Below are 17,267 nucleotides of genomic sequence, written 5' to 3'. Positions count from 1 at the left end.
GTGTCCAAATAACTCTAAATTAAGTCTTTGTTACCTAGAATATGTTCCCCTAGTGTCCAAATAACTCTAAATTAAGTCTTTGTTACTTAGAATATGTTCCCCTAGTGTCCAAATAACTCTATATTAAGTCTTTGTTATTTAGAATATGTTCCCCTAGTGTCCAAAAAACTCTAAATTAAGTCTTTGTTACTTAGAATATGTTCCCCTAGTGTCCAAATAACTCTAAATTAAGTCTTTGTTACTTAGAATATGTTCCCCTAGTGTCCAAATAACTCTAAATTAAGTCTTTGTTACTTAGAATATGTTCCCTTAGTGTCTAAATAACTCTAAATTAAGTCTTTGTTACTTAGAATGTTCCCCTAGTGTCCAAATAACTGTAAATTAAGTCTTTGTTACTTAGAATATGTTCCCCTAGTGTCCAAATAACTCTAAATTAAGTCTTTGTTACTTAGAATATGTTCCCCTAGTGTCCAAATAACTCTAAATTAAGTCTTTGTTACTTAGAATATGTTCCCTTAGTGTCTAAATAACTCTAAATTAAGTCTTTGTTACTTAGAATATGTTCCCCTAGTGTCCAAATAACTCTAAATTAAGTCTTTGTTACTTAGAATATGTTCCCCGAGTGTCCAAATAACTCTAAATTTAGTCTTTGTTACTTAGAATATGTTCCCTTAGTGTCTAAATAACTCTAAATTAAGTCTTTGTTACATAGAATATGTTCCCCTAGTGTCCAAATAACTCTAAATTAAGTCTTTGTTACTTAGAATATGTTCCCCTAGTGTCCAAATAACTCTAAATTAAGTCTTTGTTACTTAGAATATGTTCCCTTAGTGTCTAAATAACTCTAAATTAAGTCTTTGTTACTTAGAATGTTCCCCTAGTGTCCAAATAACTCTAAATTTAGTCTTTGTTACTTAGAATATGTTCCCCTAGTGTCCAAATAACTCTAAATTAAGTCTTTGTTACTTAGAATATGTTCCCCTAGTGTCCAAATAATCTAAATGAAGTCTTTGTTACTTGGAATATGTTCCCCTAGTGTCCAAATAATCTAAATTAAGTCTTTGTTACTTAGAATATGTTCCCCTAGTGTCCAAATAACTCTAAATTAAGTCTTTGTTACTTAGCATATGTTCCCCTAGTGTCCAAATAACTCTAAATTAAGTCTTTGTTACTTAGAATATGTTCCCCTAGTGTCCAAATAACTCTAAATTAAGTCTTTGTTACATAGAATATGTTCCCCTAGTGTCCAAATAACTCTAAATTTAGTCTTTGTTACTTAGAATATGTTCCCTTAGTGTCTAAATAACTCTAAATTAAGTCTTTGTTACATAGAATATGTTCCCCTAGTGTCCAAATAACTCTAAATTAAGTCTTTGTTACTTAGAATATGTTCCCCTAGTGTCCAAATAACTCTAAATTAAGTCTTTGTTACTTAGAATATGTTCCCTTAGTGTCTAAATAACTCTAAATTAAGTCTTTGTTACTTAGAATGTTCCCCTAGTGTCCAAATAACTCTAAATTTAGTCTTTGTTACTTAGAATATGTTCCCCTAGTGTCCAAATAACTCTAAATTAAGTCTTTGTTACTTAGAATATGTTCCCCTAGTGTCCAAATAATCTAAATGAAGTCTTTGTTACTTAGAATATGTTCCCCTAGTGTCCAAATAATCTAAATTAAGTCTTTGTTACTTAGAATATGTTCCCCTAGTGTCCAAATAACTCTAAATTAAGTCTTTGTTACTTAGCATATGTTCCCCTAGTGTCCAAATAACTCTAAATTAAGTCTTTGTTACTTAGAATATGTTCCCCTAGTGTCCAAATAACTCTAAATTAAGTCTTTGTTACATAGAATATGTTCCCCTAGTGTCCAAATAACTCTAAATTAAGTCTTTGTTACTTAGAATATGTTCCCCTAGTGTCCAAATAACTCTAAATTAAGTCTTTGTTATTTAGAATATGTTCCCCTAGTGTCCAAAAAACTCTAAATTAAGTCTTTGTTACTTAGAATATGTTCCCCTAGTGTCCAAATAACTCTAAATTAAGTCTTTGTTACTTAGAATGTGTTCCCCTAGTGTCCAAATAACTCTAAATGAAGTCTTTGTTACTTAGAGTATGTTCCCTTAGTGTCTAAATAACTCCAAATTAAGTCTTTGTTACTTAGAATGTTCCCCTAGGGTCCAAATAACTGTAAATTAAGTCTTTGTTACTTAGAATATGTTCCCCTAGTGTCCAAATAACTCTAAATTAAGTCTTTGTTACTTAGAATATGTTCCCCTAGTGTCCAAATAACTCTAAATTAAGTCTTTGTTACTTAGAATATGTTCCCTTAGTGTCTAAATAACTCTAAATTAAGTCTTTGTTACTTAGAATATGTTCCCCTAGTGTCCAAATAACTCTAAATTAAGTATTTGTTACTTAGAATATGTTCCCCTAGTGTCCAAATAACTCTAAATTAAGTCTTTGTTACTTAGAATATGTTACCCTAGTGTCCAAACTCTAAATTAAGTCTTTGTTACTTAGAATATGTTCCCCTAGTGTCCAAATAACTCTAAATTAAGTCTTTGTTACTTAGAATATGTTCCCCTAGTGTCCAAATAACTCTAAATTAAGTCTTTGCTACTTAGAATATGTTCCCCTAGTGTCCAAATAACTCTAAATTAAGTCTTTGTTACATAGAATATGTTCCCCTAGTGTCCAAATAACTCTAAATTAAGTTTTTGTTACTTAGAATATGTTCCCCATACTAAAGGGTTACCAAAAACTTATAACTTTGTCTTGAATTTGGAAAAAAAAAACATTTTATTTTTCACTAAAGAAGGGTTGGGTGAATGCGCATATGAAACTGGTGGGGTTCGGTACCTCCAACAAGGTTAAGAACCACTGTGTTAAAGTCTAAGTCGAGTTGCAAGTCTCTTTACATTTTGTCAAGTCGAGTCTAAAGTCATCAAATTCTTGACTCGAGTCCAAGTCATGTGACTCGCGTCCACATTTCTGGTATTCAGTGAGGTCAGATGAATTAAATGTCATTGCTCCTGCCAAATGAATTGCACTGAGTGGAGCGGATCACCACTCCAAGATGGCGGCCCCGCGTCTCGTCGGCGCCAGTAGGCAGTAGCGCGCCATGGTGCGTACACTTACAACATGTCTATGCAAGAAACCGCAGCGGGAAGAGACTCGAAGGAGGAAGTGACGAACCTTCCCCCTGCAAAAACTCTTATCCACTTTTCAATCTACGTGCATGTTTTACATCGACAAATTGTCAATAAACGTAACAATTCACACTCCTTTGAAGTGTACGACTTCCGGGGTGTTGTTTTCTTGCTAGCCGTGTGTCGTCAATGCGGAACATGTTCTTTCAAGAAGCAAATGCAACGTTGCAAAGTGAATATTCTATGTGACGGCGCGTTCGAAAGACGACAAAGTCTAGTTTGGAAGTGAAGAAGAAGGCGCGGCCTACACGGAGTTGTTGTGTGCGTGTGTGTGTTGACATCACAGCCTCCCTTCAGGTTGACTAGTACACATCTCACCTTGGCAGGGAAGTAACTAGTCTCACCCTGGCAGGGAAGTAACTAGTCTCACCCTGGCAGAGAAGTAACTAGTCTCACCCTGGCAGAGAAGTAACTAGTCTCACCCTGGCAGAGAAGTAGATAGTCTCACCCTGGCAGAGAAGTAACTAGTCTCACCTTGGCAGAGAAGTAACCCTGGCAGATAAGTAACTAGTCTCACCTTGGCAGAGAAGTAACTAGTCTCACCCTGGCAGGGAAGTAACTAGTCTCACCCTGGCAGAGAAGTAGCTAGTCTCACCCTGGCAGGGAAGTAACTAGTCTCACCCTGGCAGAGAAGTAGCTAGTCTCACCCTGGCAGAGAAGTAACTAGTCTCACCCTGGCAGAGAAGTAGCTAGTCTCACCCTGGCAGAGAAGTAACTGGCAGAAAAGTAACTAGTCTCACCTTGGCAGAGAAGTAACCCTGGCAGATAAGTAACTAGTCTCACCTTGGCAGAGAATTAACTAGTCTCACCCTGGCAGGGAAGTAACTAGTCTCACCCTGGCAGAGAAGTAGCTAGTCTCACCCTGGCAGGGAAGTAACTAGTCTCACCCTGGCAGAGAAGTAGCTAGTCTCACCCTGGCAGAGAAGTAACTAGTCTCACCTTGGCAGAGAAGTAACCCTGGCAGAGAAGTAACTAGTCTCACCTTGGCAGAGAAGTAACCCTGGCAGAGAAGTAACTAGTCTCACCTTGGCAGAGAAGTAACCCTGGCAGAGAAGTAACTAGTCTCACCCTGGCAGGGAAGTAACTAGTCTCACCTTGGCAGAGAAGTAACTAGTCTCACCCTGGCAGGGAAGTAACTAGTCTCACCCTGGCAGAGAAGTAGCTAGTCTCACCCTGGCAGAGAAGTAACAAGTCTCACCCTGGCAGAGAAGTAACTGGCAGAGAAGTAACTAGTCTCACCTTGGCAGAGAAGTAACCCTGGCAGAGAAGTAACTAGTCTCACCTTGGCAGGGAAGTAACTAGTCTCACCCTGGCAGAGAAGTAACTAGTCTCACCTTGGCAGAGAAGTAACCCTGGCAGAGAAGTTACTAGTCTCACCTTGGTAGAGAAGTAACTAGTCTCACCTTGGCAGGGAAGTAACTAGTCTCACTCTGGCAGAGAAGTAACTGGCAGAGAAGTAACTAGTCTCACCTTGGCAGAGAAGTTTGGCACCAGCCGCTCCGCCAGCCTGCACAGGACGGTGCCATCCTTCAGGGAGGCTTTCAGGAAGTCCTCCGGGTCTGCGACGTTCTTCTTGGGGGAGCCGAGCACCCCCAGCGAGATCAACCACGTCACGGTCTGCTCCTCCGGGTTCATGGCGCCGTCACCGCCCGCTTAAAAGGCACTCATGGCCGCCCGGTGAGGGTTTGCAAGTGGCGAGCCCGCACTTGTGCTAGAAGCTGGGCGAGAGGCGTCAGAGAGGAGGGGTGGTGGTGGTGGTGGTGGTGGTGGAAGGAAGGAAGAAGGCTGTGTTGCTACATGCCACAACTCATCATCCCCCTGCTGGCTCAACTGGGCTGCACAACACATGCTAGTGACTGACTAGCTGCATGCAAGACAATCTGACAGCTCAGCACATTTCACACAAAATATTGTTGCATAGGCTGAGCATATTGTGAAATGGCAAAAAAGAGGACACATATAAGCGTTTTGAAAAAAATAAAAAAGATAAAACGTATACAATTATCCTGTTATATCTCACATTCTATGTTGTCTATGTTTTTATTGAATAAATTGTAGGTGTATTTATTTCAGTATAAAAGTGTAAAAAGTGTTTTGCTTGGGTCATGAAATGATGATAATGGTGTGCCAGGGCATACATACATTTTATATTTAACGCTTAAATCTCAGGAGTCTACATCAACTTCACATCTATTCCTCATTTCCAAATGTTTTAGTTTGTTTTCCGCCCTTTTTTTGTCAAACAAAACTATGTTTTTAATGGCAAACACACAAAATATGCAAAATCTTCCACCAAAAATAATTTTCAAAGTGAAATATTTGATGTGAAGTAATGGGAACCTTGGGTAGGTCAATAATTCATAATAACATTGATCTTGATTCTTTGTTTTATTAGTCAACATTGCAACTTTTTCTAAATGACATTTCACCTTTAAGCTTTTTTATTTCACTTTTGTTGTTTTAGTTTATTTGAATAGTATTTTTAGAATGTGCCGTGGGCCTTTAAAACATTAGCTGTGGGCCGCAAATGGCCTCCGGGGCACACTTTTGACACCCCTGCTATAGATAATAAAACATTAAATGTGATAAATCTATGGATAAAAAGCAGAGCCTGCGCGTTTATCATAACTCTCTCTCTCTCTCTGCCCCTCCCTCACCAATGCTGCCGTTTGTTTTGTTTTTAACCCCTTCTTAACCCTGAACGTACATTGAAAATACACGCAACCCTAACTCAAAATGCCGGACATTTGAGGCATTTAAGAAACTCTGCCCGGACAGGCCCGCAAAAGAGGACATGTCCGGTGAAAAGAGGACGTATGGTCAGTCTATAAATGTTGCAACAAGCCTGTTGTCAGGAACTGGTATAAGGCAGGAGTGGCAAACTCCTTTCCATTTCATAAATATACCAATTTAAGTGTAAAACAACTCGCCTGGGCATTTGATTATATTGTATACGCACACTAAAATAAAATGGATTTTGCGGAAAATAAGTGTTTTTACAGTGCATTTTTTTGTCCTGTTAAGTCATTTTTACAGTGTGCAATTTGCAAATTAATCAACTCATACTATGTTTTGCATTTGGTGAATGTTTATTTATATACATACTTGACAACCTTGAGACCTCAGAATTAGGGAGATATTCAAGAAATACTTGAATTTCAGTGAATTACAGCTATATATATATATTTATAGCTGTAATTCACCGTAATTAAAACTCATTTGTAATCTCCAGCCTTTAAATAGACCCCCTTTTTAGACCAGTTGATCTGCCGTTTTTCTTTTCTCATATGCCCCCCTCTCTCTTGTGGAGAGGGGGGACACAGGTCCGGTGGCCATGGATGAAGTGCTGGCTGTCCACAGAGTCGGGACCCGGGCTGGACCGCTCGCCTGTGCATCAGTTGCGGACATCTCTGCGCTGCTTACCCACATATGCGGTCCTCTCCAAGGTTTCTCACAGTCATTCACATTGACGTCCCACTGGGGTGAGTATTTCCTTGCCTTTATGTGGGCTCTGTACCGCGGATGTCGTTGTGGCTTGTGCAGCCCTTTGAGACACTTGTGATTTAGGGCTATTTAAATAAATATCGATTGACTAAAATTCAAGTATTTCTTTTATATATATACATATATATAAAAGAAATACTTGAATTTCAGTGAATTACAGCTATATATATATATATATATATATATATATACACACATTTATTTATATTTATGGTGGTTTTGAGTAGTCCTGAGTTCAATCCCGTGTGTGGAGTTTGCATGTTCTCCCTGTGACTGTGTGGGTTCCCTCCAGGTACTCTGACTTCCTCCCACCTCCAAAGACATGCACCTGGGGATAGGTTGATTGGCAACACTAAATGGTGATGAGGTGGCGACTTGTCCAGGGTGTACCCCGCCTTCCACCCGAATGCAGCTGAGATAGGCTCCAGCACCCCCTGCAATCCCAGGACAAGCGGTAGAAAATGGATGGATGGGTTTGCCTTATTTTTTTTTACTTGACCTCCTCCAGGAACTGCAGTCCTGTATAATGACGCTCGCTTGTAATGAAGTAACTTTCAGTTCAGTACAGCGTCTCTTTTGATCCATCCGCACTAAAGTGTCACCCTGCTGTCCGGACGAGGATGACGAGACTAGAAATATACATTTTCAAATCAATATTTTTGTTTTAATCCAAAGCTAAGTTTGGAATATTAATGTTTAAAATATGTGCAACTGAAAGGTAGAAAGATGAAGTACTTTGATGCCTGTTCTGTTCAGGTTTTCACATGCCAGATCTGGCCCACAGGCCTTGAGTTTGACAGCTGTGGTGTAAGGAACAAGGTGCAACTCTAAAACAATCTGCACTCACCAAGATACTTGATGCTATAAGCAACCATGTGGGTTTTGGGTACAGTTTAGTAAAGTGGTTCTCAAACTACCACCTTAGAAAACACTGCTCTCAAAAGTACCGCCACAGTCATCAACGTTAAAATGCCTGAGTTGTAATTAAAAACAAGGCAGAGGTTATATTGACCAAAAATATTGTAACATTACACAGTTTGAACAGTAGCACTGTGTTGTAAAAATAGACAAAACTTAACAGTACTTAATTCTTTGGTGTATCCATACTAGTTTGAGAATCACTGGTTGAGTATGAAGTTGTGGTGCATAATGTGGGCACCGTGGGCCGATTCTGGCCCACTGAGTCAATTGCTTAAAGAGTGGTTTCTCAAACTGAATACACATATATTCTGACCTCTTTCAGGCTCACACAATTGAGTTCTAGTTGCATTAGCACATTTTCCCTTTGGCCCTTCGAGGTAGTTTGGGCACCCCTGGTATAAGTCAAAACATTATTTTTAGTACAAAGTGACAAGTGACCCGGAGAGCTGTGTTTTTCAACCACTGTGCCGTGAGATACAGTCTGGTGTGCCGTGGGAGATGATCTAATTTCACCTATTTGGGTTAAAAATATTTTTTTCAAACCAGTAATTATAGTCTGCAAATTATATGTTGTCGTTAAGTGTCGGTGCTGTCTAGAGCTCGGCAGAGTAACCGTGTAATGCTCTTCCATATCAGTAGGTGGCAGCCGGTAGCTAATTGCTTTGTAGATGTCGGAACAGCGGGAGGCAGCGTGCAGGTAAAAAGGTGTCTTTGCTTAAACCAAAAATAAACAAAAGGTGGGCGCCACCGTGCCACTAAGAAAAGGCATTAAAGCTTAGGGAAGGCTATGCAGAACGAAACTATGAACTGGCTACGAAGTCAACAAAAACAGAATGCTGGACGACAGCAAAGACTTGCTGTGGAGCAAAGACGGCGTCCACAATGTACATCGGGACAAATTAAATATTCTTGATTGCTAAAAAAAAGTAGATGCGGGAAATATCGCTCAAAAGGAAGACATGAAACTGCTACAGGAAAATAACAAAATAGGATCGCAAGACAAGAAGTAAAACACTACACACAGGAAAACAGCAAACTCAAAATAAGTCAGGGTGTGATGTGACAGGTGGTGACAGTACACCTACTTTGAGACAAGAGCTATAGTAATGCATGCTTGGTTATGCTTTAGTCATATCCAACAATTGCGACAACGACTTTTTACTTTCAACTGAGTTTCGTTTTTTAATGATTTCTGCTGGTGGTGTGCCTCTGCATTTTTTCTACGCAAAAAAAGTGCCTTGGCTCAAAAAGGTTGAAACACACTGCCCTAGAGACTATATGCAGAGCAGGCATAATGCTGACATGTATATGCACCCAGAGAGAAACTAATTTAACACATTTGACCAAGCTGGCCACTGGATGTTGTGTTAGGTGGTGCATATCACTATAGTTAGGGCTTCTTTTCTGAATAACAAATGTTACACTTGCACAATACCCTTTCTCCAAATTGGGGGAATTACTCCTGTGTTCACTACAAGTTGGTACGATAGGTAAAATATAGCTTACAAAAAAAAAGTAAACCTAATAGTTAGGCACCAGCCGTGTCTTTCATATATTATTTACATTGAAATTGAGCCGTTTTGACAGCAGTTGTAAGAAGCAGTAAGAAACATACCAAATTCCCTGCAACCTTTACATGCAGAATTCTTGCTTTGAGGTAAAATCTGACATTTTAGTGATCTTAACTGTACCCAAACATGTAACACAAAGACAATGTTACACTGCAAAAAGTGAAATCTAAGATGAAATATCTCAAATAAGGGTGATATTTGCTTATTTTCTGTCTAATAAGATAATTCTTCTCACTAAGCAGATTTTATGATAGAGTGTTTTACTTGTTTTAAGGGTTTTGCGCCTACATTATCTCAGTAAGATATTACAGCTTGTTGCTGAGATTTGATCAATCAATGTTTATTTATATAGCCCTAAATCACAAGTGTCTCAAAGGGCTGCACAAGCCACGACGACGTCCTCGGTTCAGAGCCCACATAAGGGCAAGGAAAAACTCACAACACAGCGGGATGTCAATGTGAATGACTGAGAAACCTTGGAGAGGACCGCAGATGTGGTGTTTTATGACCTATATTGAGTAAAACATGCTTGAAAGTAGAATATCAAGTGTTGCAAAGCTGTGTCATCAATACTCAAGTATAAAACTACTTTTTTAAAGTAATAATTTCTTATTTCAAGCATGAAAAAAAAAATCATGACTGACACAATTGTGTCTCATAATTAAAACAGATGACAGCCAAATGGACTTTGCCGTTTTATTTTCAATGAAACACTAGAAAATACTTACTCATATAGTAGTACACTTATTAGTGAGAATATACTTATTTGAAGGTATTTTTGGGTTCATTGAGGTTAGCTAATTTTACTTGTTTTGGAAAGTCTTGACAAGCCAAATTTTCTTGTTCTATTGGCAGATAACTGCTTAGTTCAAATAAAATACCCCTCATTTTTGTATTTTTTTTCTTGTTCTTGAACACTGACTTTTTGTAGTGTACCAGGTTTGTACTGAAAAGTAAGCAACTTACAATTTTATCCCAACAGTGAGCTTGTTTTGTCTTTGGAATCCTTAACTACGCCTTTGTATTACACATCTTTTACCAAAGTTGGGAAAATCTACACGGCGCTCATGTTCGACTGCACATTAAAAGAAAGTTTATGAAAACATGCAGGCAGTTCTTCCAAGTCTTTGAGGACAAGAAACTTTACAAACCCGTTTTTTGGTATTTATTGAAAACCACTGAGAAAATCCTCCGCCTGTTCTCCTCCCCTTTGCCAGAAGTCTTTCAACCAGCTGTCTCTCACCTGTGGCAGACCCTTAAGGACAACAGGCATTCAAAACAACTGCTTACAAGTCAGTGCAGACAGATCCCAGAGCAATACTTTTTTTACATTAATATTGAAATGTTTTTGCTCCAATCATTCATACCAATACTTTTCTACATGATTGAAATATCGTCATTCCAAATACCTGCACAAGCTGGGATGTGATCCTGATTGGTCCACATGTCTGAAAACCCCAAGTACAATCTTTGGATTGGCTGAAAGAAAGATTCCCTTGAAGAGTGTTCATCCTGTAATGAGAACACACGTTTACCACCACACCGTTTGCTTTGTATTCATGAAACATTTAAAGACGATTTTCTTAGTCCTTGGTCCATTTTGCTCGAATGATTGTTTCCAGTTGGGTGCTTGCTATGGCGGCAGCTTCCAGAGGTCTCCTTTGTTTGCGCTGACATGCTTGAGGAAAATGTTTTCAGACTGAGAATGGATGTTCGTCTTTCCTTTTAATTTTACATTGACAAAAAGGTCTTAGTAGTAGTTTTGACTATGGTGTATAACAAGATACCAAAGCTGCATACTTAGATTAGACAAGGAGGTAGGGCAAAATGATCTCTTCTTCTGGGCTCAGCCGGCAAAATTGTTACATTTTGATTATGTGCAAGGAGTAAAAGGTCTTGCCTTGGAGGTTTTTTTTGCGGTTTTCACACTTAGCTAGACTGAAAAGGAATGTTAGAGGGGACTTCCTTCTTTAAGTCCTTTGAGAAAAAAGTTGTCTTGAACTGAGTGACGATTGCAATACAGGACAAAGTCAGTTTACAGATGAGAAACAAAGAGGTTTGCTTTGCTTACCAGCTGTTGACTATGGGTTCTTGTAGGATAGAAGCTTGCATTTGGCTGCTGTTGCCTTTGGTATTGTCGTTGCGTGCCAGCGAATGGCTCTAGGAAGACGGGTCCATTTCCGGGTGAACTACATTGGAACATTTTGACAGTGACATTCGCCTAACACAGAAGTGACGAGTGGAAAGCACATTTGACTTTTAACTCAGGCTCCAGACCAGAGACGCAGCAACTTAACGTGACAGAAAACTTGTTCAACGAGATATTTCACTTGGCAACAATCATGAGGTCTTGTCTTCTTGGACTATTGATGCTCAGTGGTCAGGGTACAACTAACAGCTTTATTGGAGTAGGAAAAGCCAGACTTAGAGGGCATTGCAGGTTTTAAAAATAACTGAATGTACAAAAGCACTGGGTAACTGTACTGTTGTATGAATAAGCTAAATACAGATAAAAAATAAAAAAGTCAAAAGACACAATTTAAACCTAAACTTCACAGATTTAGACATGGTGGCTTGTTTGATAAACTGCTCCCACAACACGTTGAAGGGTGCACGAAGATTAACATGTAGACTTCCATGTCCATTTTAGTATCTGCTGCGAGCCATGCCTCTGTCAGCTCGGTGGCCTCCACGGCTGCCACGCGGTCCTCCGCGGCTTGAGCTGTACGAATCGCGAGGAGGGTATCCTCTCTCAACCGGGGGACCGGGGCCCCTCTCTTGCCTACCCATTCGCTCGCCTCTGGGAGGTGGATACGGGTCACTCCGACTGTTGTTGTAACTGTCACGGCCGCCATAGCCATCTCGGGAACTGCTGCCATAGTCATCGTAACGACCGCTTCCGCCGCCCCCACCAAAGGACGGTGGCGGGCCCCGTGAAGGTGGGCCGCTGCGAGAGTTACCTGCAGGGTCAACGGGTCAGGTTCAATGTGACAAATTGCTTTTGTTCTTGCAGCGTTTGGTGCTCATTCTTTGTCAATACATTGAATTGTGTGCCAAGCAATTCAACAGATGGCCATGTGTACATGTCCCATCTTTTGCTGGTGATGATGCTCTGAAATTCAACAATTTGTGGCAAATACTTAGGGCTGCTAAACATCCAGGTACATGGACTTGACCAATGTTATCTGCTTCATCCTGTCATTGATTTCTGAGGCCACTTTTCCTTTTAGTGATCCAAGTTTGGTGGTTATTTGTGAAGGAAACTCCTTGAGGGAGAGCTTATTCTGTTCTGTAGACGCTTCCAAGGACTTTTGATGGTTCCTTATGGTAGTCAACACTGGCCATATTAGCTAATCTGCAAAATTATTGCGGCACATTTATTTACTTTGAGGCAAATAGTGGTAATAGGATTTGGGATACCAATTCTTGAACTAGTTCTGAAAACTGAGCATAACACTTTGACAAGTTGACTGAAAGGTAGTTTTCCCTTTGGTTGTTCTTTGTTGGGAATGAAGGTTTGTTATTTTGCAGCTCCTCTTCAGTCCTTTTTTGGGGCATTTTACCTGTGTGGAAATATCTTACCGTAACCATCAAAAGAATCTCGGTATGAGCCGCCCCCACCACCACTTGGGCGGTCCGTGTAGCTTCTGGAATCTCTGCCTCCACTATAGCCATCACGGTCACTGCAAGAGGCACATTTGTTACTTGGTGGTAAAAATGTGGCGTTTGTACCAAGCTTTTATATGCACTAAAACTCCTACCTGTAGCCTCTTGACATTGAGCCATAGTCATCTCTGGAACTGGGGTAGTCACGGTATGAATAATCTCTGGGAGGAGGTCCATAGTCCCGTGAATCTCTTGAGCTATACTCTCGACTCGAGTAGCTGTACAAAATATTTAGAATTCAGGATAATAATTTGTATCATACCAGTAACAGCAGGAGCAAATATTACTGTAGTAAAATATTTGATGGCCCTACCTGTCTTTTGAGCTGTAGTGGTCATCTCTGGGTGAAGGATAGTCATCCCTCCTGGACATCATGGAGTCTCTGCGAGGAGGTGGGCCATAGGGGTCCCTGTCCCTTGACATGGAGGCTGAAAAATCACCAGAAGTTAAAATGTTGTCTAAAAAAAATCATTTCAAAAAGGAAATTGTGGGTGGGTAGGGGACGTACGTCTGCTCATTTTGGCTGGGGGACCTCCATTGCGCATAGGAGGTCCTCGCTTCATCCCTTTAAAGTAGGGTTCTCCACCGTCGTCATAGTAGTCTGCAAGCACAGCAAATGCACTTACACATCAAGGGTAAGACCAAGGGAAATTAATCACTCTTTAATGGGACTTTCTTTTACCTCTCATACCCCCCCTGGACCCGCGCATGCCTCTAGGTGGACCACGACTGCGCATGGGTGGCCCTCGTCTACCCCCGGACTGAAACTGAGGTTTGGTTGCTTGCTCCACTTTAATAGACTTTCCATCAAGAGACTATGGAGGGAGATGGCAGAAACAAAATGACAACACCATACTAAAAATCTAGATTACTTTTTCTTATAGATGGCTTGTGTACGGTACAAATGATGTACCTTTCCATTCATCTCCCGTGCCGCGTCCTTTGCATCGGATGGGTTCTCGTACGTCACAAACGCAAAGCACCTCGACTTGTTAGTTTCATGGTCTTTCATCAAAATAACTGTAAAAAGGAAATGAAAAAACAGGTTACACAAATCACATGTTGCACATTTAAGTTTCACAAAGCAATAACGTGTTGTTGCCAATCATCATTGTCGATATTTGTTACATAAACCTCAAAGCACTGCTTTTATAGGAAACTTTTTTTCCCTTCAAACCACCAACAGCAACATTTTTTGTGTACTCAAAATGGACGTTTCGGGGTAGAAAACATTGTACAAAAGATAACTATAATCAGTGTTGGCGCTAGGAATCTTCATGTCCCAGGGACCCCATCAGGTCATAAAAATCGCGTCCCACAGGAAATTTTTGGGGTCCCCATTTTTTGTAGGCGTTTTGAAAACAAATGTTAAATGTATGCATTATCCTGTTATAGCTCACATTCTATATTGTTTTGGAAAACGGGTGTCATAAACGTTAATTCATTAAAAAATAACAAAAGAAAACAAATGTTTATGCATATGTAAATGTATTCAGTTTTAAACATTCATTCACTTTCTTCTTTCCTTCATGGATCTAAACTTTACCGTTGCCTGTATTTTTTTCTATGTTTTTATTTAATAAGTTGTAGGTGAATTTATTTCAGTACAAAAGTGTAAAAACGGGGCACAGATTCGGTGGCCACGGCTGAAGCGCTGGCTGTCCAGGGTCGGGACCCAGGGTGGACCACTCATCTGTGCATCGGTTGGGGACGTCTCTGCGCTGCTGACCTGTCTCCCCTCGGGATGGGTCTCCTGCTGACCCCACTATGGACTGGTCTCTCACTATTACATTAGATCCACTATGGACTGGTCTCTCGCAATTATGTTAGATCCACTATGGACTGGACTCTCGCAATTATGTTAGATCCACTATGGACTGGACTCTCACACTGTTATGTTAGATCCACTATGGACTTGACTCTCACTATTATGTTAGATCCACTATGGACTGGACTCTCACTATTATGTTAGATCCACTATGGACTGGACTCTCACACTATTATGTTAGATCCACTATGGACTGAACTCTCACACTATTATGTTAGATCCACTATGGACTGGACTCTTACACTATTATGTTAGATCCACTATGGACTGGACTCTCACACTATTATGTTAGATCCACTATGGACTGGACTCTCACACTATTATGTTAGATCCACTATGGACTGGACTCTCACTATTATGTTAGATCCACTATGGACTGGACTCTCACAATTATGTTAGATCCACTATGGACTGGACTCTCACAATTATGTTAGATCCACTATGGACTGGACTCTCACACTATTATGTTAGATCCACTATGGACTGGACTCTCTCACTATTATGTTAGATCCACTATGGACTGGGCTCTCTCACTATTATGTTAGATCCACTATGGACTGGACTCTCACACTATTATGTTAGATCCACTATGGACTGGACTCTCACACTATTATGTTAGATCCACTATGGACTGGACTCTCTCACTATTATGTTAGATCCACTATGGACTGGACTCTCACACTATTATGTTAGATCCACTATGGACTGGACTCTTACACTATTATGTTAGATCCACTATGGACTGGACTCTCACACTATTATGTTAGATCCACTATGGACTGGACTCTCACACTATTATGTTAGATCCACTATGGACTGGACTCTCACTATTATGTTAGATCCACTATGGACTGGACTCTCACAATTATGTTAGATCCACTATGGACTGGACTCTCACAATTATGTTAGATCCACTATGGACTGGACTCTCACACTATTATGTTAGATCCACTATGGACTGGACTCTCTCACTATTATGTTAGATCCACTATGGACTGGGCTCTCTCACTATTATGTTAGATCCACTATGGACTGGACTCTCACACTATTATGTTAGATCCACTATGGACTGGACTCTCACACTATTATGTTAGATCCACTATGGACTGGACTCTCTCACTATTATGTTAGATCCACTATGGACTGGACTCTCTCACTATTATGTTAGATCCACTATGGACTGGACTCTCACACTATTATGTTAGATCCACTATGGACTGGACTCTCACACTATTATGTTAGATCCACTATGGACTGGACTCTCGCAATATTATGTTAGATCCACTATGGACTGGACTTTCACACTATTATGTTAGATCCACTATGGACTGGACTCTCTCACTATTATGTTAGATCCACTATGGACTGGACTCTCACTATTATGTTAGATCCACTATAGACTGGACTTTCACACTATTATGTAAGATCCACTATGGACTAGACTCTCTCACTATTATGTTAGATCCACTATGGACTGGACTCTCACTATTATGTTAGATCCACTATGGACTGGACTCTCACTATTATGTTAGATCCACTATGGACTGGACTCTCACTATTATGTTAGATCCACTACGGACTGGACTCTCACACTATTATGCTAGATCCACTCGACGTCCATTGCACCGGTCCTCTCCAAGGTTTCTCATTGTCATCCCATTGGGTTGAGTTTTTCCTTGCCCTGATGTGGGATCTGAGCAGAGGATGTCGTTGTGGCTTGTGCAGCCCTTTGAGACACTCGTGATTAGGGCTATATAAGTAAACATTGATTGATTTTAATGCGTAAAAAGACACAAAAAGTGCGTTAATCCCAACACTGTATAATAAACACAATACTCTGGTTAATGTGGAAAATAAATTTCTATTGATACATCTAGTTTTTGTCATCATACTGTAAAAAAAAACATGGCAAATGAGAAGCAAATAACAAAATGGCTGTCTCTTCCATCCATGAACTATTCCACGTGCACTTCAGTCATCGTTTCTTTCCAGGACAAAAGAATATTATGCAAGTGTAATTGATTTCTTTGTAAATATTATGTGTTCATAGAGTGTAAAAATAGTAGGGTTGTTAAACTTACGTTCGGAAATCCTGCCATATTTGCCGAAGTACTGCTCGAGGGCCTTCTCCGTGGTCTCGATGTTCAGCCCGCCGATAAACAGCTTTCCCGGCCGGTCTGCTTCCGCCATGTTCGACACAAATAAACCCCCCTGAAAAAGAAGATTGAATGAATAAGTCAATTGTCGTGGTGTAGAAAGAAGCAGTGTGCAGTATTATGATGTTGTATCACCTACCTTCAGTTGTTCAATGCACAAAATGGCGATTACCGCGCTCTCCTACTTCGCAGCTCCTTTTTTTCCCTCGACTTACGAATCTAAGCAGGCGATACGTTAACAATATGATACCTTCTCGAGCACTTAGTGTAGATTAAAATGAAGCCAGAATGGATGTTTAACTGCGCCTAAGTAGTAGAAAGTGAACGTAGCGACAACAGCCTCACTCACCCTCGCGGAGGACAGTCTTCACTGCTTGGAATCCCCTCTTCTTTTGTTCTACATCAATGGCAAG

The 17,267-nt window shown here is 40.3% G+C and overlaps 2 protein-coding genes across 3 annotated transcripts in view; both read right to left on the bottom strand.

Annotated features, from left to right (window-relative positions):
* The window catches only part of LOC133648161 (rho guanine nucleotide exchange factor 6-like), a 119,238-nt gene extending 114,272 nt beyond the window's left edge, over positions 1 to 4,966 (bottom strand). For both annotated transcript variants that reach the window (XM_062043943.1, XM_062043944.1), the window contains exon 1: positions 4,679 to 4,966. In XM_062043943.1, the coding sequence (XP_061899927.1) occupies positions 4,679 to 4,843 (165 nt within the window). In that variant the 5' untranslated portion in view covers positions 4,844 to 4,966. The remainder of the gene's footprint in view (positions 1 to 4,678) is intronic.
* Positions 4,967 to 11,584: 6,618 nt separating this feature from the next.
* Positions 11,585 to 17,267, bottom strand: LOC133648160 (RNA-binding motif protein, X chromosome-like). Its single transcript, XM_062043942.1, has 10 exons — positions 17,204 to 17,267; positions 16,994 to 17,073; positions 16,780 to 16,909; positions 13,784 to 13,890; positions 13,553 to 13,685; positions 13,379 to 13,471; positions 13,184 to 13,298; positions 12,966 to 13,088; positions 12,787 to 12,887; positions 11,585 to 12,164 (listed from the first exon to the last, which is right to left on the bottom strand). The coding sequence occupies exons 3-10, from the start codon at positions 16,886 to 16,888 to the stop codon at positions 11,851 to 11,853; spliced, it is 1,095 nt and encodes a 364-aa protein (XP_061899926.1). The 5' UTR covers positions 16,889 to 16,909; positions 16,994 to 17,073; positions 17,204 to 17,267; the 3' UTR covers positions 11,585 to 11,850.

Source organism: Entelurus aequoreus, linkage group LG04, assembly GCF_033978785.1.
Source record: "Entelurus aequoreus isolate RoL-2023_Sb linkage group LG04, RoL_Eaeq_v1.1, whole genome shotgun sequence".
Taxonomy (NCBI): domain Eukaryota; kingdom Metazoa; phylum Chordata; class Actinopteri; order Syngnathiformes; family Syngnathidae; genus Entelurus; species Entelurus aequoreus.
This window is presented reverse-complemented; position numbering and strand designations above follow the sequence as displayed.